Source organism: Lissotriton vulgaris, chromosome 5, assembly GCF_964263255.1.
Source record: "Lissotriton vulgaris chromosome 5, aLisVul1.2, whole genome shotgun sequence".
In the NCBI taxonomy this organism is placed as follows: domain Eukaryota; kingdom Metazoa; phylum Chordata; class Amphibia; order Caudata; family Salamandridae; genus Lissotriton; species Lissotriton vulgaris.
The window spans coordinates 2,024,678,051-2,024,698,853 of NC_141693.1; the positions used below are offsets into that span (position 1 = coordinate 2,024,678,051).

General features: G+C 48.0%; 1 protein-coding gene across 4 annotated transcripts; it reads left to right on the forward strand.

Annotated features, from left to right (window-relative positions):
• Window positions 1-402: 402 nt before the first annotated feature.
• Window positions 403-20,407, forward strand: ZDHHC12 (zDHHC palmitoyltransferase 12). 4 transcript variants are annotated; one of them, XR_015296125.1, is made up of 6 exons: window positions 1,617-3,511; window positions 7,237-7,407; window positions 8,849-8,938; window positions 15,508-15,674; window positions 19,241-19,615; window positions 19,712-20,407. XR_015296125.1 is itself a non-coding variant. In XM_086924889.1 (5 exons), the coding sequence occupies exons 1-5, from the start codon at window positions 464-466 to the stop codon at window positions 19,554-19,556; spliced, it is 810 nt and encodes a 269-aa protein (XP_086781015.1). In that variant the 5' UTR covers window positions 403-463; the 3' UTR covers window positions 19,557-19,693. The 4 variants fall into 4 exon arrangements, 3 of the variants coding, with proteins under 3 accessions (XP_086781015.1, XP_086781014.1, XP_086781013.1); XM_086924889.1 differs by lacking the exons at window positions 1,617-3,511; window positions 19,712-20,407 and adding an exon at window positions 403-563 and having other exon boundaries at window positions 7,237-7,373; window positions 19,241-19,693; XM_086924888.1 differs by lacking the exon at window positions 19,712-20,407 and having other exon boundaries at window positions 1,615-3,511; window positions 15,511-15,674; window positions 19,241-19,694.
• The last annotated feature ends 396 nt before the right edge of the window (window positions 20,408-20,803 follow it).

Consider the following 20,803-nt stretch of genomic DNA (forward strand, 5'->3'; position numbering starts at 1 on the left):
ACATCTCATGTAAATAGAGGTTTTAATAAAATCGTCTGCTTCATGCTTACATTTGTTTCTTTTAATTCTCCCATCCTGCTTGAGTAGGCCTCTACTTCCAAGATGGCGGCGGCCGCTTGCCCCTTGTTTATGCATTAGTGGCAGAGAGACATACTAGTATATTCAAGACCTCCCTCTTCCTTCACAGGATTTACCAATCAACGAGGACAGCTCGAGGGACTCAGGCTGTAAGATCACTCCACCAATCAGTGATTAGTCCGCTTCACGAAATAAGCTAGAGCCCGCCTTTTCACCAATCGGTGCGCAGTCTGCCTCCTGGTTGACCAATGAGCGTTCTTTAAGGTCGAAGGGTGCCCACTTTCCACCAATCAGCGTGCGGGCGGACAGGGGGCATGCGGAAGTCTCTGGGTCTCCCCGTGTGGTGGTGTTTCTGCGGCCGCCGCCCCCGCCCCCGCCCTCCCGCATGAGCCCCCGCGGCCTCTGCCCCTCCGGGCTCCTGGTGCGGAGCGGGCACACGGCCCTGAGCTGGGGGGTCAGCCTGGTGCTGCTGCAGCACCGCACGGGTGAGGGCGGAGGGGGGGCCGGTCCATACCGAGGAGGGGACACTGAGGCAAGGCGTGTGGGGGGCTCTGAGGCCGGCCTGCTGCAGCCCTCGCCGGCGAGAGGGGGTGCCGGGAGGGGGGGGAGGGGGGTGGCAGAGAGTGCTGAGACCCGTGGGGGTAAAGGGAAAGAGGAGGGGTACAGGGAGGTGGGGGGCACTGAGGAGTGCAGGGGTGAGGGGAGATCCCTGAGGGGCTTGTGCTGTAGCACCCACACGTCAGGGTGGGGGCCCAGAGGGTGCTGAGACACTGGGGTGGGGCTTGGGGTGCTGAGAGGTGAGTCAGAGAGGGGTGGGGTAGAGAGGGGTGGGGGGGCACTGAAGAGTGCAGGGGTGAGGGGAGATCATGAGGGGGGTGGGGGGGCTTTGCTGCAGCACCCACCGGTCAGGGCGGGGGCCCAGAGGGCGCTGAGACACGGGGCGGGGTTGGGGTGCTGAGAGGTGAGTCAGAGAGGGGTGGGGTAGAGAGGGGTGGGGGGGCACTGAGGAGTGTAGGGGTGAGGGGAGATCACTGAGTGTGCCTTGTGCTGCAGCACCCACCGGTGGGGCTGGGGGCCCAGAGGGTGCTGAGACACGGGGGTGGGGCTTGGGGTGCTGAGAGAGAGGGGTGGGGTGTCACTGAGGAGTGCAGGGGTGAGGGGAGATCACTGATGGGGGGCCTTGTATTGCAACAGCCCGTCAGTGATGGGATGGAGGGATTGGAGAGCCAGGGTACAGAGCAGTGGGGGCACCCACAGAGGAATGGGGAATGGGGGAGGGGGGGGCAGTGAGGATAAGGATATTATATACCTGGCAAGTTCCACATAGAAAAGGAAATTGCTCAATTACAACTCAGACTTCGTGGTCTACTGCTTAATATGCCCTTGTGGGGAAAAATATGTGAGCAGCACAGCCCATGTCGCTAAGAAGCGGGTCTTCGAGCACACCAGGGCAATCAGGAACCGAGACAACACCCATCCAGCAGCGGGGCACTTCGCTGAACAGCATCAAAGCAGGAGTGATAGATTAAGGTTTTTTGTATTGTTCAAGTAACACACAGGGAGCGGGGCGGAGACCGAGTGAAAATGTTGAGACAGTTGGAGTCCAGGTATATAATTGGATTGGGAACCCCAGGTACCAATAGGGCTCAACAGTGAAGAGGAATTGTGGGTACATATAGGATGAATACAGGCTGTGGTGAAAGTGAAATAAGTAACCATCAGGAGGTCATTCAGTAAAATATTAAATCCAGATATACATTTGTGATATATCAGGACCAACAACAAAAACAGTGTCTATGGTGGAGAATCAAGATCAGGCATTTATAGAGAACAGATGGCATACCGTCTTTGACTGGATGGTGTCCATACTGATGGCTATAGCTGTTTTTCCTTATATTGGAAGCTTATGTTATCCGCTACATATTGCCTTGTTGACCATTGGGATCCCTTTATCAAGAGTTGGGAAGATTTTTAGCTTCATGGAATTGAATATTTTACGCCCTGAAGAAGCAAATTAAGTTTGCGAAACACGTGTTGGCTGGCTTGGCTGTTATGTGAAGATAACTTTTTAATCAAGCACATGATGTACTTTGCATGTGACGTCTACCAAAGTTGAAGGCAACTTATCTCTTGTCTGAATAAGGACGGACAATAATACAATAATTTTTGTATGGACACTTAAGATGTAAAGAGTGTGTTTTCTTGGTGCATAACCTAATACCGTCTTTTTACCTACTCAGTGGTATAACCCCAGAGAAGATAGAGAAGAGGTATTCTTAGCCCATACAGGGCATCATATCTAAACTTGCAAGTAAAGCACTATTTGACAGGGCCATCGCTAAGCCCATTCAGGGCCTTCTGGTTAGTGTAATTTTTAATTTCTTTTTTAATTTATGCACCAGATGGAGCTGCGGTATAACCAAAAACAATCACAAGAACCCAACTTGTCTACGGGTGATATAAACAGTACCTATAAGGGTCACTAAATAATTAAAACATCGCTAGGCTAACACATCAAACATTTTCCCAAAACAAAAATGGAAAGGATTTCTGTTACAAAATATATGCATTTTTTATTATTATTGGCATTTATATAGTTTACTCAAAATGTGCTAAACAGTGACAGACATAAATATAGTTGTGCAAACAAGACATATAAATATGGTCCCACATTCATACACTCATAACAAGCACACATCCGCAAATACATAAATACTCAGACATTCAAACCACTCCGGAGCAATTTATCAATGAATAAATCAACATTTTACACTAGAGGGTCCTAAACAAGAGATTAATGTTGACAAAAAGACTTGTGCGTTCTCTTGGTGGGAGGTTGTAAATAGATCAGGAGGCACAAGGTTATTCAGCGCCAACGCGCGTTTCTGTGTCTAACCCAATGAGGGTCACACCTTCGCCCGATACTCCCACCCAATGCGAGAAACTGTTCAGGAAAGGGGGAGACCTGCAGCTTATGTGGGATTCGCCCAAATGAGTGAAGGTGTGTTTCAAAAAGTGATAGTGAGTTTCTGTGACTCTAGTACTACATCTGTGAGGCTATATTTCAAAGAGCCTGCTAGAGCTCATCTGAAGAAGTGCTGTGAAGCTTACAATTTTTGTGGTTTTATAAGTACAGTACAGTTGTGGTATATAGAGTTCATAGAATGGAATCACGTTAACATCCTCCAGTGCAGGTCAGCAGGACCGTCACTAATCTAAATGTAAGAAACAAGGTTTCTGGCCAAACGAAGAAAGGAACAACCAATTCACAGAACGTTTAGTGTTCCTAATTCCTCAGAGTGGCAGCATGAAGGCTACATTAGCAAAACAACTTTTAGCATCTTTACATCAGGTCTCCATTGATGGACACAGGACCGTGCCAAGTCGCTGCCTCCTCAGAGATGAGTGGATATCCACAGCACTAATGCACATGGTTAGTCTTGGGTACTTGAGTTGGTACAAATGCAGCATTGCTTAATTTAGACACTAAGTCCTGGGCATGGCTCAAAGTCAAGTGGCAGCAGAGGGCTGCACACATCTGGGCAGATTGTTTCCCATAGCATGTGTGAACATTGCCTGTCCACTTTTATGCCAGGGATGCAAAGTACCCCGAGAGCTGGCCTGACCTTTGCAGTGTTGTAATCTCTACCGAGCGCCTCATTCTCGTGCTTTGTATCTGTTCATAATCGGCTGTTCTCCAGGTGTTGTCTTCTTTCCCATCCCTCGCCTCTATTCCCGGTCTGCTCTTCTCCAGCTGATCTATACTGTCCCTTGGTATCTGTAGAGCTTCTATTTTACATTCTTCGTCTTTGTTTGAGTTGGCTCTTCTCCAGATCATTGCTGTCCCTTTGTCTCTGCTGAGCACCTCTTTCTTGTGCTTTTTCTCTGTTCCTGGAGGGCTCTTCTCCAGGTGGCCTCTCATCCATGCGGTTCCCTGGCCTCTACAGAGCTCCTTTTTCCTGTGCTTTGTCATTGTTCCTGGACGGCTCTTCTCCAGGTGGCCTCTCATCCATGCGGTTCCCTGGCCTCTACAGAGCTCTTTTTTCCTGTGCTTTGTCTCTGCTCCTGGAGGGCTCTTCTCCGGGTGGCCTCTCATCCATGCAGTTCCCTAGCCTCTACAGAGCTCCTTTTTCCTGTGCTTTGTCCTTGTTCCTGGATGGCTCTTCTCCAGGTGGCCTCTCATCCATGCGGTTCCCTGGCCTCTACAGAGCTCTTTTTTTCCTGTGCTTTGTCTCTGCTCCTGGAGGGCTCTTCTCCGGGTGGCCTCTCATCCATGCAGTTCCCTAGCCTCTACAGAGCTCCTTTTTCCTGTGCTTTGTCCTTGTTCCTGGATGGCTCTTCTCCAGGTGGCCTCTCATCCTTGCGGTTCCCTGGCCTCTACAGAGCTCCTTTTTCCTGTTCTTTGTCCTTGTCCCTGGATGGCTCTTCTCCGGGTGGCCTCTCATCCATGCGGTTCCCTGGCCTCTACAGAGCTCCTTTTTCCTGTGCTTTGTCCTTGTCCCTGGATGGCTCTTCTCCGGGTGGCCTCTCATCCTTGCGGTTCCCTGGCCTCTACAGAGCTCCTTTTTCCTGTGCTTTGTCCTTGTCCCTGGATGGCTCTTCTCCAGGTGGCCTCTCATCCATGCGGTTCCCTTGCCTCTACAGAGCTCCTTTTTCCTGTGCTTTGTCCTTGTCCCTGGATGGCTCTTCTCCAGGTGGCCTCTCATCCATGCGGTTCCCTTGCCTCTACAGAGCTCCTTTTTCCTGTGCTTTGTCCTTGTCGCTGGATGGCTCTTCTCCAGGTGGCCTCTCATCCATGCAGTTCCCTGGCCTCTACAGAGCTCCTTTTTCCTGTGCTTTGTCCTTGTTCCTGGATGGCTCTTCTCCAGGTGGCCTCTCATCCTTGCGGTTCCCTGGCCTCTACAGAGCTCTTTTTTCCTGTGCTTTGTCTCTGCTCCTGGAGGGCTCTTCTCCGGGTGGCCTCTCATCCATGCAGTTCCCTAGCCTCTACAGAGCTCCTTTTTCCTGTGCTTTGTCCTTGTCCCTGGATGGCTCTTCTCCAGGTGGCCTCTCATCCATGCGGTTCCCTGGCCTCTACAGAGCTCCTTTTTCCTGTGCTTTGTCATTGTTCCTGGACGGCTCTTCTCCAGGTGGCCTCTCATCCATGCAGTTCCCTGGCCTCTACAGAGCTCCTTTTTCCTGTGCTTTGTCCTTGTCCCTGGATGGCTCTTCTCCAGGTGGCCTCTCATCCATGCGGTTCCCTGGCCTCTACAGAGCTCTTTTTTCCCGTGCTTTGTCCCTGTCCCTGGATGGCTCTTCTCCGGGTGGCCTCTCATCCATGCGGTTCCCTTGCCTCTACAGAGCTCCTTTTTCCTGTGCTTTGTCCTTGTTCCTGGATGGCTCTTCTCCAGGTGGCCTCTCATCCTTGCGGTTCCCTGGCCTCTACAGAGCTCCTTTTTCCTGTGCTTTGTCCTTGTTCCTGGATGGCTCTTCTCCAGGTGGCCTCTCATCCTTGCGGTTCCCTAGCCTCTACAGAGCTCCTTTTTCCTGTGCTTTGTCCTTGTCCCTGGATGGCTCTTCTCCAGGTGGCCTCTCATCCATGCGGTTCCCTGGCCTCTACAGAGCTCTTTTTTCCCGTGCTTTGTCCCTGTCCCTGGATGGCTCTTCTCCGGGTGGCCTCTCATCCATGCGGTTCCCTTGCCTCTACAGAGCTCCTTTTTCCTGTGCTTTGTCCTTGTCGCTGGATGGCTCTTCTCCAGGTGGCCTCTCATCCTTGCGGTTCCCTGGCCTCTACAGAGCTCCTTTTTCCTGTGCTTTGTCCTTGTCCCTGGATGGCTCTTCTCCGGGTGGCCTCTCATCCATGCGGTTCCCTTGCCTCTACAGAGCTCCTTTTTCCTGTGCTTTGTCCTTGTTCCTGGATGGCTCTTCTCCAGGTGGCCTCTCATCCTTGCGGTTCCCTGGCCTCTACAGAGCTCCTTTTTCCTGTGCTTTGTCCTTGTCCCTGGATGGCTCTTCTCCAGGTGGCCTCTCATCCATGCGGTTCCCTTGCCTCTACAGAGCTCCTTTTTCCTGTGCTTTGTCCTTGTCGCTGGATGGCTCTTCTCCAGGTGGCCTCTCATCCTTGCGGTTCCCTGGCCTCTACAGAGCTCCTTTTTCCTGTGCTTTGTCCTTGTTCCTGGATGGCTCTTCTCCAGGTGGCCTCTCATCCTTGCGGTTCCCTGGCCTCTACAGAGCTCTTTTTTCCTGTGCTTTGTCTCTGCTCCTGGAGGGCTCTTCTCCGGGTGGCCTCTCATCCATGCAGTTCCCTGGCCTCTACAGAGCTCCTTTTTCCTGTGCTTTGTCCTTGTCCCTGGATGGCTCTTCTCCAGGTGGCCTCTCATCCTTGCGGTTCCCTGGCCTCTACAGAGCTCCTTTTCCCCATGCTTTGTCCCTGTCCCTGGAGGGCTCTTCTCCGGGTGGCCTCTCATCCTTGCGGTTCCCTGGCCTCTACAGAGCTCCTTTTTCCTGTGCTTTGTCCTTGTCCCTGGATGGCTCTTCTCCAGGTGGCCTCTCATCCATGCAGTTCCCTGGCCTCTACAGAGCTCCTTTTTCCCGTGCTTTGTCCCTGTCCCTGGATGGCTCTTCTCCGGGTGGCCTCTCATCCTTGCGGTTCCCTGGCCTCTACAGAGCTCCTTTTTCCTGTGCTTTGTATCTGTTCCTGATTGGCTCTTTCCCATGTTGCATCGCTGTTCCTGGTCTGCTCTTCTTCAGCTGATTGTTGCAGTCCCTTTGGTGTCTGCAGAGCTCCTGTTGTGTGTGCTTTATCTTGGGCTGGGTCTTCACGAGAAGTCCTTTTCTGACGTTTGCTGTCCCTAGGTCTCTCCCCAGAGCCTCTTTTCAGTGGTCTGCATCTGTTCCTGAAGAGCTCTTCTCCACTTGATATCCTCTGATCTTTGCTGTCCTCTAGTCTTTGCAGAGCTCCTCTTTTCTATGCTTTGTCTTTGCTCCTGGCTGGCTCTTCTCCAGGTGATGCCCTCTGATCCTTGCTTTCTCTCGATTTTTGCTCAGCTCATCCTCATCTTGCTCGCTTTTGGTTCCTTGCTCGCTTGTGCAAACCCCCTTCCCCCTGGCACCCTGCTGGATTTTAAGCTTGATGGGCCTGGCCTGATTACTCCACTGAGGCACTCTCTTCCTTTGCAGATCTGCGGTCTCAGGAGGAGCGCGGAGAGCTGTTGCAGCCGCTGGCCTTCCTTCTTCTGGTGCTGTGCTCAGTCCTGCTTTACTTTGCGGTCTCTCTCATGGATCCAGGATATGTTTTGTCCGACTCAGAGGGGCAGGTATACTAAGACGCATTTTACATCTTTGAATCATGTAAGTAGGATTGTTCCAAAGAAGGTGTGGGGCGTGGGCCTGGCAGTTTGTGCTGGACAGCTCCTACATCTGGCTGGGTCCAAACTGGCAGATGGCATGGTGGGTAAAAAAACGATGGATTGGAATGCTACCCGAGCGAGTGCCAGTGGTTAGACTATTGCAAGCATCCTGCTATCACCGTTGTGTGTTTGATCCCAAGTACCCTTCGTCACCAATCCATTTGTAATTACTGTGAAATTGCAGAAGCATTTGCTTCTCACAGCTGAGCGAGCCATTAGGATTGTAAGTGTGAAAAGATATGGTACAATGCTCAGGGTTAATTACACTTTGTGAATCAGGAAGATGTGTTTCAATTCAATCCTCAATTTCACTGCCAACTGAGTGGAGACGCCTAAGTGCCTGAGAAACATTGTTAACCACCTTCACGTGGCTGGTCGGTTTCAATGCAGCGTTTCCATCTTTTGGGTTGTTGTTACTGCTTGTATAGCCCGTCCTTAATAGAGACTTGTAGCCTTTGAGCCTCTGCAAGATATAGGGGGTTGCAATCAAGGCATAATAATCTTTTTTTAGGGGTGGGGGATTGAGAATACGCAGGGTAAAAAAAGCACACTTCATTAATTTGGGCTTTCAGTGTCGAATTTTTATCAGAAAAGATCCCAGACACTTGCACTTTGATGATGGAAGGAGCCACTCCATACAAGGACACCACTAGGCCTGTCCCAGTGCTTATGATTTCTTCCAACAGTCGGAGGTAATCTTCACAGCAGTTTAATGGTTGTTTATCCAGCGGAATCCCTTCGCTACTTAGAACAGTGCTGCGCACATACATGACCAGATGCAATGGGAAAGAGGCTGGGCAAAATTATTAGCAGGCATTTGCACAGTTCAGCCTCTGGGTGCTCTGGAACAGGAGGACCCACATTGGTTTAGCTCTACTTGAACCTTGTCAGTGTAGCTTGAGTCTGATGGCACAGGAGCCAGTACTCCGAAACCGGTCCCAGGATGCTTGTTTCCGGTTCAGGGAATACCTGGCTTGGCAGTTTGGGCTGGACGGTTTTCATGAGGCGCAGGGTCAAGGCTGATTTGCATATGGCTGGGTCTGAACTGTTGTGGTGAAGTGAGCTAAAGAACAATGATGGATTCAACCCAGATCTGTGACTGGGGGTGAGTGTCTGAAAAGTTTCAGCGCTCCGTCCATCATCTCCTTGTGGGTGATGATGACAGGCATGGGTGGGCTCTCAGTATAATGGTGATGGGGCGGCGAGACCCTCTGATGACAGGCATGGGTGAACTCAGTGTAACGGTGGTAGGAAAGTGAGACCCTCTGGATGATGATGATGACCGGCATGGTTGGGCTGTTAGTATACTGGTAATGGGATGGCCTACTTCTGTTGCACAGCCTACTGATCTATCCTTAAATTCTTCATGTACTTTTTTCTAGAATTTGGTGTACAATAATATGCAAGAGGACTTGACCAAACAGCCTTCAAAACCATTGCACCTCCGTCGGTGTGGATACTGCCTGCTGCAGGTAGCTATGATTCCCTAACTTGAGCCTACTTAAAACCTGTGATAGTTCTGTAGGCACGCAGGCCTGGGCGCGTGACTGCTCTGCCACAGTACTCCAACCTGCACAGACCTAAACCCAGAAGTATTCTTGCATGAGTTCCTTTAGCAGTACTTATTTAAAATGTGCAAACTATGTTAATTATGTTAATTATGAGGCGATGGCACAGAGTCTGACCCATCCTTGCACTAGGCGTCATTTGGCACGGTTGTACTTGCCTCTCAAAACCGCAGCACCACTAAAGCCAAAACATACTGAAGTCCTAATAACAGTCGTGCACTGATTGCATTTGTAACTGCAGTGGGAACTAGGGAAGCAGTTTTGTAAAGCAGATGCCTTTAGAAATCCTTAATAGTACATGTAAAACGTACAGAACCTCTCCAGATCTGCCTCCCTGTCTAGAAATTGCACTTGTGTGTCCTGTGTTAAAACAAAGGCCTCGATTGCTCAAGTGCAGGCAGTGCCTAACAAGAGGCGTTTTGAGACTGTTCCCAAACTATTCCAGCTGAAAAATCTACTTTCCTACGGTAACGCCGTTTCTGGTGGATACTCTAGCTAACTGCAGATTCCTCACTTTGTGAAAATGCCCCGTCACCAGCATGGATATGGAGATTTTTCACAGCAATCCCTTGTGTCTTGGTAGCTGGCGTTCGACACCTTGTTGGGTCTGTCCTGCTCTGGATGTGATGTGGGGCTCTTACATAAGAGCCACCTCCTCGCACGAATGCTTGTTTCTTTCTGACATCCATCTGTGCTTTCGAACGCTGATCCCTTGGTAATCAGATTGTGCCAGTGTGCAGGTTTTTTAGGTGGAACCTTGGTATTATCATGATCGTGGTCTAGATCAGTCTATTCCCCAGAATGGGTAGAAGGGTGGGTCGATGAGGATTTGCGGGTAGCTATAGTATCCACCAGAAAGAGTGATACCGGAGAAGAGTTACTTTTTCTTCTGAAGGCTACTTATAATGGCAGATTCCTCACCTTGTAGATGGATAGCAAAACAGTACCAGATGTTGGTTCTGTGGAATGGTTTAAACTTGTAAAATCTGCAGAGACCAGTCAAAGTGACCCTCCCACTGGCCCTGGCTATCCAGCAGTAATTTTTTGTGAACATGTGAACTGACGTCAATGTAGCAGCCTGGCAAATGCCGAAGACTGGCACACAGCGCACCAGTGCAGTGATAGAAGCCTTTGCTGTGGTGAAACGAGCACGCAGACATTTTGAGGATGTTTCTTGGCCAGTCCATTACAGATCTTGATACAAAAGAAATTCATCTGGAGATGGTCTTTTTCTGTACAGCGTTCCCCCTTTTTTTGCCCCAGAGAAATCCAGAAAGAGCTCGTCCTCCAACCGATCTTCTCTAGTGCAATTGGTGTAGAAGGTAAGAGCTCTCATGGGGTCAAGGTCATGAAGTCTTTCTTCCTATTTAGATTGATGAAGTGGGTGCGAAGTAAGATAGCATGGTGAAAGACAGCTCTATATGGATTGTGTTGTATTGTAATTGCATTTATATAGCACTTACTACCCCTGACGAGGCGTTGAAGCGCTTTTTCGGTGAGTAGCACGCTACTCCGGGACCCATAGAGGATTACTGTTAAATTAGTGTAGGGAAACATGCAAGTATATTTTAAGTGGTGGATGGGTTAATCAGTTATTTGGATTTGGAATGATAGCAGAAGAATAGAGGAGGAAAAAAGGTTTGTATTTATATAGCGCTTGTTACCCTTGATGGGGTGTTGAAGCACGCTACTCCGGAAGCCCATAAAGGATTAGTGGTGAATTAGTATGGTGAAATATGAAAGTAATCTCTGTGGTGGATATTAGTAGGTTATTTGGAGTGAGAAGGATAGCGGAGGGATAAAAGGGGAAGAAAGGTTTGCATTCTTATAGCACTTGTTACCCCTGATGGGTGTTCAAGCTCTTTTCTGGCGAGTAGCACGCCACTCCGGAACCCATAAAGGATTAGTGGTGAATTAGTATAGTTGAATATGGAATTTGAGAGGTGAACATGTTAATCTGTTAATTTTGATCGAAAAGGATAGTGGAAGGATAAAAGAGTGATGGATTTTTGTTGTTGTTTTGTTTTTAGGTCTTAGCAGTAGAAGGAAGCTTTTGGATGAGGAAAAAGGACTTTTGGAGGGGGGAGTCAGAGGGAAGAGTTTAGAAAGGTTTATTTTGGGGGATAGGTATAGTAGAAAGAGGTCTCAGATGATACAAGGAGGGGTAGAGTAGGAGAGTCTAGAAAGGGTTATTTTGGGGGTCATAGTAGTGGTATGGGGTTTGGGATAAATGGGAGTAGATGTAGAGGATATATTGATAGATGTATAGTATGAGAGATAGGGTAGTGCATTGGAAAGAGTAGTAGAACGAAGTTTGAGATGAGGCAGAAGGTTGGGCTAGAAGATATATTGAGAGAAGTATAGGCTGAGAAATAGGGTAGTGCGTTGGAAATGCAAAATTAGAAGAAAGTGATAAATATATAGATCCATAAGGACCTTACGTTTGTGGTTATAGCCCCTATACGCTGGTAGGTGGCGGCATGCAGCTCTGTATTAATCTTGCTTTGCCTTGGAAGTGACACCTGTAGTCCAATGGAACTGCCACCCAAGCATGCAAAACTCAGTTTTCTTCTCAACACAGTCCGCGCCTTCTGACATAGAGTATAAAGGACCAGTTATTGCACCAGTGTGAAGATCTCTAATTTAGGACTTTTTCAGATGTGAAATGAGTCATTCTGCAGAACAGGGCGATAGGAAGAATCTACAGTTAAATAGAGTGTCCACCAGAAAGAGTGTTACCGAAGGTAAATTACTTTTTCCTCTAATGGTTACAAATGACCGAATATTCCTCGACTGTAGAATAGATCCCAAAGCAGTCCCTTCCCCAGTGGTGGGTCAGTGAAATGAAAAAAAGTCCTGCAGAACCTATTGGCTAAAATGCTGTTCCTGTCTGACCCGGCTGTCAAGGTAATAATGTTTTTTAAAGCTTCTTAAATGTGTGCACTGATGCCCACGCTGCAGCTTGACAAATATTCAGGAGGAATCTGGTTAATTAAACCTTTTTAGAAATCAGAACAGGTGATTTGAACAAGGACTGTTTGTCTGGTAAACTCAAGAAGGCTGAAAGGGTTGGACAGAACCCTAAAAGTATGTCCAGTACAAGAGCTGGGCTAAAGACAACACAAATAACAAGATACCCAAGAGCTTGGCCTGCAATGGGTCTGTATTACGGGTGTCAAACCAGGCCAAACAAGCTTGTCCTAGCGTCCAGCATAAATAGACTTTGCAGGCAGGTGCCTGGGTGTAGGAATGACATCCACTACTTGAGGAGGAAGGTCAAATGCAGTCAACTGCTGCACCGTAGATTGCAGTAGGAGGGTGCAAGACCCTGACCTGCAACAGAAGATCCTCTTGAAGCAGCAGCATGCTTGGAGGACAGACACTCATGCCCAGAAGTTCCGGGTACCACACTCTTCGCCCAGTCTGGAGCCATCAGGATGCTTTTGGCCCTGTCATTTCTAATTTTCTTTGAACTAAGGGCAGGAAAATTAGTGGTTATGCTCTTCTCTAGGTGGAATGCCTCTTCTAGAGAGAGCCATCTTAGGCACTGCAGCATGCAAACGTGTTGGTCATTGCGTGTTCTTGGCAGTGGCAAAGAGTTCAAGCTTAGGGTTCTCCCCACTGCCGGAAGATGCCCGGCACCATCTCCAACTGTAACTGCCATTCATGATCTCTAGGGTTCTGCTTCTGCGTTTGTGCACCGTGGCATTTAAAGATCTTGCGAGGTGGTGAACATTCAGAGAAATGACCTGCTAATGCAGCAAGGTTCAGAGGTGCAGGCCTTCTGGCAAATAGCCCGGGACCTCACCCTTCCCTACTTGTTGTAATACCACATGGCGGTGGTAGTGGCGATGAGGCGACCTGAACCAGCCTCCTTTGATGGATTGTTGGGAAAGTTTTCAACACCAAGTGAATAGCCAGCAACTCCAACAAGTTGATGTGGAGACTGGTCTATGCCGGAGACCAGAGTACTATGGTCACCATCTCTTCCAGGTATCCCCCACAACGCAGCAGAGATGTGTCCATCTCCATTGTCTGCTCTGGGTGGGGTAGGGAGATGGAACTGCCACTGGTCAAATTGCGGTTGAGGAACCAACACTGCATATCTTTGCAGTCTGCTCCAAAACCTGGTTGGACTCTGAGAGGTTTACTTGGGGCTTGGCCCACTGAGACTTCAAGTGTCACTGCAGAGCCCGTATATGCCCCCTGGCCTGGTTGACAAGCAGGACGCAGGAGGCCAATTGTTTAAGAAGTAGTCTGAGTCCCCTTCCCAGAGAACCATGACTAAGGCTGAAACATCAGGATCAAAGCCTGAATGTCATACTCTGATCCGGATGGAAGGTCCGGTAATGCACTGTATCCTGCATGGCTTCTATGAAGGGGGTCCTCTGTGAATTAGTCAGGTGTGGCTTAGGCACATTGATAGTGAACCCAAGCGATATTCGGATGTTTGCTGTCGTCTGGAGGTGGTCAATGACTGAGGCGAGCCCGCCCTCAACAGCCAGTCATCGATGTAGAATATGGGTTCGCCCAAACTCCAAAGGTATGCTGCCATTACTTTGTGATCACCCGACAGAGACTGGTGAAGCCAGAAAGGAGCATGGCAACTGAAAATACTCATAGTTCATGTTGAACGGAAAGTAGCAGCTGCTGGCTCGCAAGATGGGAACATGAAAATAGCTGTCCTGTAGGTCCAGCGCTGCCATCTGGTCTCCGGGATCTAGTACAAATAGAACCCGGGCCAACATGAGTATCTTGAATTTGTCCTTCAGTAGGAAGAAATTCAGTGATCCAAAATCTAAAATAAGATCAAGGCATCCACCTTTCTTCAGCACAATGAAATAACTGGAGTAACCTCAAGTTCAGGTTTCAGAGGCTAGGATTCTCTCTGCTTCTTTCACCAAAAGAGCCTAAACCTCCTGCGGTAAAGTGGACAAGTGGTTCCCCGAAAGCCACTCTGAAGGCTCCCGCCCCCTCTTCCTTAAGGTGGAAGATGTGGCGGGATAGTACGGAATGTCAGTGTGTATCCTTGTTAAACCTTATGCAGAACCCTCTTGTCGAATGTTATGGTTTCCCACCAGGGGAGAAAATGGCTGATCCTCGTGTGCCACTCCCTGTCAACTAAAGCGGCGTGGAGGATGCTGCTGGGGTTCAGGGACTGGGAAGTTTATCGCCCCTGTAGGTCTGGGGGCTTTCTGTTTGATCGCCCACCCTGTAAGGACTGCGCTACCTGCCCAGCTAACTACTGAAGCTCCTCTCCTAACTATAATCTGAAACCTGGGGATTTTACAGGATCTGATTGTTGGTTTTATCCTATGTTTTGAAAACCAGGAGGAGGCTCAGAGACACATAGTCGACCTTAAGATAAAACATCATGGCTGCAAATGTGTCAGGTATTGGTTATATGTATACAGAACTATAAAAACATGTCGCTCCTATCCTATAATAAGCGATGATGTTACGGCAGCATTCATAGCTGAAAACAATAAGATGTCAGACTAGACAGTGAGTGCACATGATGCTAACCTTTCTACGCATGTATGAAAAAACCTCACACTTCCTATAATGAAAAGAAACAAAAGGAGTCTGAGAACAAGTGATGAAAATAGAAGAGTCAAGAGAGACAAATGATAGAAAAGTAGAATCTGAAAGTGAATGGTCAGTGTTTGCGACATCCCCAGAATAACTCCAGAACTAAAGGGTAAACATGGCTCGTCCAGGAACTTCCCGAGTACAAAGAACTTAGCGCTACGTAGTGATGCATTGCATTTTATAAAGAAACACTAAAGAGTAACTGAGATCGTAACCTATATTATTCGCCATGCAGGAGGTGACAGCCTATCTATAACATTGTCCGATATGTAAACGATAAGAAGGATTTCAGGAAGAAGGTTGCACACGAGAATAGAGTCACCACTAGGTATGATTCACTTTGATAGTCTTTCGCTAACTGACATGGGTTAGTTCAGAGAACATTTGCACTGAGGCAAGTGGTTCTGTTATTCAGTTATTATTTTAGAAAACACCATTGATCGAGAACTGAGTTATGCATTAGGTGGTTTTCTGATTACCACGCAAAGAATGTATGGCCATGGAATGCTGACAAGCTAGTGGTGTGTGAATGTTTTAAAGGATTGAAAAATAACTACAAAATGTCTTAACCATTTTCAAATCCAAGGTTTTTTTTAATTAAAAAAAAAGCAAATTGGTGGAAAATCTGCCACAATTCCTCCAAATATTCTTCACGAGACCACGGTGTTATGTGGGAGAACGTGTGATGGAATTCAAGTAGAGTCACTTAGTTAACATTGGGGTAGTTTGTAAAGGCGCTATAGTATCGAGGCACGTCATTACGTTACTGAAGTTTTCATGACCATGACTAGGTTTGAACATCAAGGGCACATTTTTAAGACTCGTGTTTGGTCCATACTAATGTCAAGTCTCTCTACATTGCCTTTAATCTTTCCTAACAGCAGCCAATGCGTGCCCGGCACTGCCAGTCCTGCCAGCACTGCGTACGCCGCTTTGACCACCACTGCCCTTGGATTCAGAACTGTGTGGGTGAGAGGAATCACCCCCTCTTCGTCCTGTACTTGGCCGTGCAGCTTATGGCATTGCTGTGGGCTCTGCACCTAGCCTGGTAAGTGTACCTGGAGATAGGTGGCCTCAGAGAGGGGTTGCTAGGGAGCTTCTGATTTGCTTTTAGCCAGCCTTACTCCTCAGTTTATATCCATAAATCTTTGAACCCCCCCTCCCACCACCAAAACAACTCAAGTTGGGATCAATTTAAGGATTTTCCTTTTTAAGGATTTTGATGAAGGGTGACTTGTATCCAGGTGAGGGAAACATTTTGGTACCACATTTTAATTTTGGGACAAATGTTTGCTTTCAGGATAGCTTAAGTATAGTACAACAAAGCTTGTTGCAGTTTGTAAAACACAGGCATAATCTGATTTAAAAAGAAAGTACCTGGCCAAATATCGTCTTTTGTTGAAAGTAGGTACTTGTCGGACCTCGCGCAATCATTTTGTTGATAGCCATTACTGGCTGGTCCATGTAGTCTCCTTGCATTGATATTAAGAGCATGCTGGATCACACACTATCCAGACTCCGATGAGCCGAGGCCAATCATAGATCGGGCATTCGGGCCACACCAGTCATATCACATCTTACCTCAGTGTTTTCCACCCTGTTTCTATTAGTTGCTTGGGCGAAGTAGGAATTTGAAGTCAAGCTCTTGCCAGGCACAAATATTTTCGTTCAGAAAATATACAGTTTATCTTCCCCTTTCTGATCTCTTTATCAATCCTTGTTAAATCCCACAGGGCTCCTCCCTCAGTGCCACTCTCTCCAGCCTTTAGATCCTTGAGCTTTCTTTCTGTTTTTCTTTTCACTCCTGTGGGTTCTCACTCATGCCCCATGCTTTCGGCATCAAACTCGTATTGTTTGAGTCATGTGTGGCTGTAGATACACATGCTGTGCATACTTCTGCCTTCCAGTGTTGGCTCCAGATGTCTGAAAGTTGTTTTTCCTCGAAGAAGTGTTACGAGTCACCAGACAAAGCGACTCCTTCTCCTGGTGATAATGCGCATGGGCATTGACTCCATTATGAAATAGTTTTCTTTCCGCTGTCAGGTTTGGACGTGTGGTGTAGCGCTCCGGTTCAAGATCTTCTCGAGCTCACGTAGGTTCGCTGTTTATTTTGACCCTCATTGGTATTGTTTCATGAGTGTTTCCATCGTACTGAAAACAAAAATACATTCTCTCGTCGGTTCAACTTGCTCCAATCATGGCCTTCGGGCCTTGCCCATTCAGAAATACTCTTTACATTACCAGCTTTGACCGAGAATGCGCTGTTAATGGAACAGACTCCATTTCACCTTGGTCCCAGGTGCCACACAAAGTATCCGAGAACCGACCTTCATCAGGTTTGCAACTTCTCTGTCTCCAGACCATCAGGAGGCAGACTGTGAGGCTTGTCGACTCTTCTGATCAAAAAAGTCTTTATGGGACCGTCTGGCGCGTCGCACAGGATCTTCCTTAGGGCCAGTATACCGCGAGAAACCATGCCTCTGTTCCACCTGCCAACAAACACTTGGTTTCTACTGAATATACGGCTCCCGGGCCACCACTGCCAGCAGGCCTTGATAGGCACTGACCATCTGCTGTTGACCCCCTGCCCTCTGGCTAGGCACCGAAAGCAAAGCCGAAACAACTCCAGTCCGTACTAAGTCGAATAGACTCTGTACCTAGCCGACCATCTGGCTCTTCGGTTCCAGGCATCCCGCTCTCAACTGCTTTTGCTTTCAACCAGCTTGGCTCCTAAAAAGAAATGTTTTGGCACTGAAAACTTCAGCCTTTGCATCAAAGTTGCCTCCGGAACCATTCCTCCAACTTATGTAAGAACGGCTCGATCCGAAGCAGAAAAAACTGCATATACAGCCTCACACTGGCTGTATTTTGCTTCAGACTGTGAACCTGCCACCCAAATCATGTGCGCGGCAACTTACTTTTGAAGAAGCAATAGATGTACCAGTGCCTACTTAAAAAAAAATAAACACTGCAACCAGTTGTCTGCATCCTCCTCTTCCTCCTTCACCACCACCTCAGCCACGCCCTCCACTCTCTTCACCACCACCACCTTCACCACATCATTCACATGATGAACCAGGAGACATTGCGCCACAAGGGTCATGGGGTGGGAGGGATTATTCTTATCCACAGCCCAGAGATTCTTGGGATAATTATGATATTGATCCCCCGGCTGACACCGACCCATATCTATACCCGGCCAAATCATCACACTCTGAGTATGCTTCTTCTCATCAAGACCTCATTGCCAGAGCAGCAGCATATCACCAGGTCCTATTACACAAAGACCCAATCAAGAGTGCCTGACGCGCCAATGGTTTCAATCACAGGGTCTGCTACAAGATCTAGTGTTGGTAGACAGCCGCACACATCACTCTCTGCAGTGTTGCAACACACAAAAGCTATCAATGGGGCAGCCACTCCTTGATCCTTTTTCCTCAGATCATTCCTGCATCGGCTGCATCCCTTACAGGCTAGGGCGCTCACCTACAGGATCTCACAGTTCAGGGTCTCTGGGAAACCAAACACCAGGGTCTCCACATAAACTACCGCGAGCTTCAAGCTGTTCACCTAGCATTTAAAGCATTTCTAACTCACCTGGCAGGCAGTTGCCTTGGTCCGGTCGGACAACATGACAGCCATTTATTATTTACAAAAACAGGGGGAGACACACTCCCAACAGAAATCATGCCTATCTCAGACGATTTGGCGTTGGGCAATACTTCACAACACACACCTGCTAGCCAAACACCTCTCAGGGATGGACAACCACTGCGCCAACCTTCTCTGCAGGATGTGGCAACTAGTCCACAAGTGGGAACTCCACCCTCAAGTTCATCTCCCGTACTTCCACAAGTGGAGGTTTCCACAGATAGACTGGTTCCCAACTTCAAACAATGAAAAATGCCCAAACCTCGCCACAAAGTTCCCACACCCATTATAATGTATGGATGAATTAGTCAGGGATTTTGCCAATGCTTCCCGCCTCTCCCTCTTTTTCTGTATGTGGTTTAGAAGCTCAGGCAAATGCCTCTGACCCTCGTTCTAGTATTTCCCACTTAGTCTTGCCAACCATGGTTCACTACTCTACTCGTACTCTCTGTAGTTCCCCCACGAGAAGCTTCCCCTCAATCCGGACCTTCTCACTCAAAACCATGGAGAAAACAGGCACCCGAATCCAAGGGAGCTTAACCTTGCGATTTGGCTTCTGAGGTTATAGAATTTGTTTACCTGAATCTCCCACCTGCATGTATGACCATTCTTAAAGAACCTTGTAGGCCTATAACTAGAGCATGTTACTTAGTAAAGTGAAAAAGATTTGTATTCTACTGTTGTAGTAAACACATTGATCCATTTGATGCGACTGTGCAATACATTGTTTAGTAACTTCTTCATTTACAGCCCTCAGGCCTGGCTTACACTTCCATACGTCTACATTTAGCTGCAGCAGCTATCTGTCTACAGAACTGGCAACACTTATGTTTGTTCAAGGTACCACTTATAAAGGCCTTTATGGAATGCTTTAAAAGAGTAATTTCAAGACTAGGAAGGGTAGTTGAATAGGGTGGGTATGAAAGGCATCAAAGAGTCTGACATCTCTCCTTTGATTTTCAGGTCGGGTTTCCAAGGAAAGGAGACTACGCACGACTGGTTGCGACACAACGCTATCTTGCTTGCGGCCTTCATTACCGTTGTTATTTCCACAGTGGTGATGATACTTCTGCTGGGCTCACAACTGTATTTGATCTCAGGCAATGTGACCACCTGGGAGTTCATGTCCCATCACCGGATCTCGTATCTGAAGCACTATGACATGGACACCAACCCCTTCGACAAGGGTGCGCTCTGCAACCTGTGGGGCTTCTTCTGCCGCTGTCGCACTGTCCTCTGGGAGAGGATCTACTTCCAGGATAGGAAGGGCCCTGTGTGAGCACTCCGCATCCTCTTCAAGGACAGAAGGGGAGCTGTCTGTCCACATATTTGTGTCACCTCTGGGCTCCTTCAGGACAGCAGGGGCTTGTGTGAGCTCTCCGCATCCTCTTCAAGGACAGAAGGGGGAGCTGTCTGTCCACATATTTGTGTCACCTCTAGGCTATTCCAGGACAGCAGGGGCCTGTGTGAGCTCTACGCATCCTCTGCAAGCACCGAAGGGGATGTTTCTAAGTGTCGACATCTCAAAGTCTGCTCTGGGCTCTACCAGGGAAAAAAAGGGGGCCTGTGTAAACTGTTACGTTTATGACAAGGACAGAATAGACCCTTTGTAGGCACTGTGCTCCTTCATTAAGGGCACCAGGGACCCTTTCTAAACACCCAGCTCTTCTCCAAGCTCTGCCAGGACAGGGAGACTGTGGAGCATGTATTTTCATCAAGTGGTAGGTTGAGCATTGTGTATGCCCTTGACGTCTCCTCGAAGGGCCCTGTGCGAGGATGGGCCACACGGGCATCTCTGTATGTACTCCACATCTGTTTGTATGGCAAGAGGATTCTGTGTTTGCCCTTCTCCATGAAGGGTGTGATGGGTCCAGTATATTTTCTCAGCATCTCCTGTGAGAAATTGTCCCTGTGTAAACCCTCAACATCTACTGAAAAGGAAGGATGTTCTTGTGGTCCACCAGCGTGCAGTCGGAATGAGGATGTTGAACAAGCATTGGCCGACTAAAATTTACCAACCAAATTTGGAAAACTGATCTTTTTCCCATCAAAGGAAAGTCCTTAACATTATGAAATGCTTTCTAGAGAAGCCGTCTGTATATGTGCATTAAAGAGGACAAGGGGGAACCCATTAAATCACTCGGGACCATGGGTAGCAAGTATTTATCAAAACAACAAAAGGTCCTGAGCAAACAAGAATAAGGAAAACTTGATATATACAGATCACAATGGAACTCTATATAGTCTTAAAATTCCATGACCAGCCGGCCAAGGAATATTTATTGATTCGATTGTTTTATAATGTCAAAGTTACAGCAATTAACCCAAACAGTAAGGGTTAAGTTGGGGCACAGTCCTGTGCCATCCAAGAAAGGGGAGGGCAAGAGGGTAAAGGTAAGTGGGGAAAGTTATCAGGCAAACAAAGTGAGCTGACAGGTCACTGGCATTTAGTATACATTTAGCAGTGTATCCTGAAGTCATTCATACACACAATAGTATTATGTAGATACCTTAAAGTAATTCATA

Excerpts from the sequence above, each read along its gene's own strand:
- ZDHHC12 (XM_086924887.1), top strand. The coding sequence starts at position 3,386 with ATGAAGGCTACATTAGCAAAACAACTTTTAGCATCTTTACATCAGGTC. Across the intron at positions 3,512-7,236 it reads CCACAGCACTAATGCACATG|ATCTGCGGTCTCAGGAGGAG; the intron begins GTTAGTCTTGGG and ends CTTCCTTTGCAG. Across the intron at positions 8,939-15,507 it reads GTGGATACTGCCTGCTGCAG|CAGCCAATGCGTGCCCGGCA; the intron begins GTAGCTATGATT and ends CTTTCCTAACAG.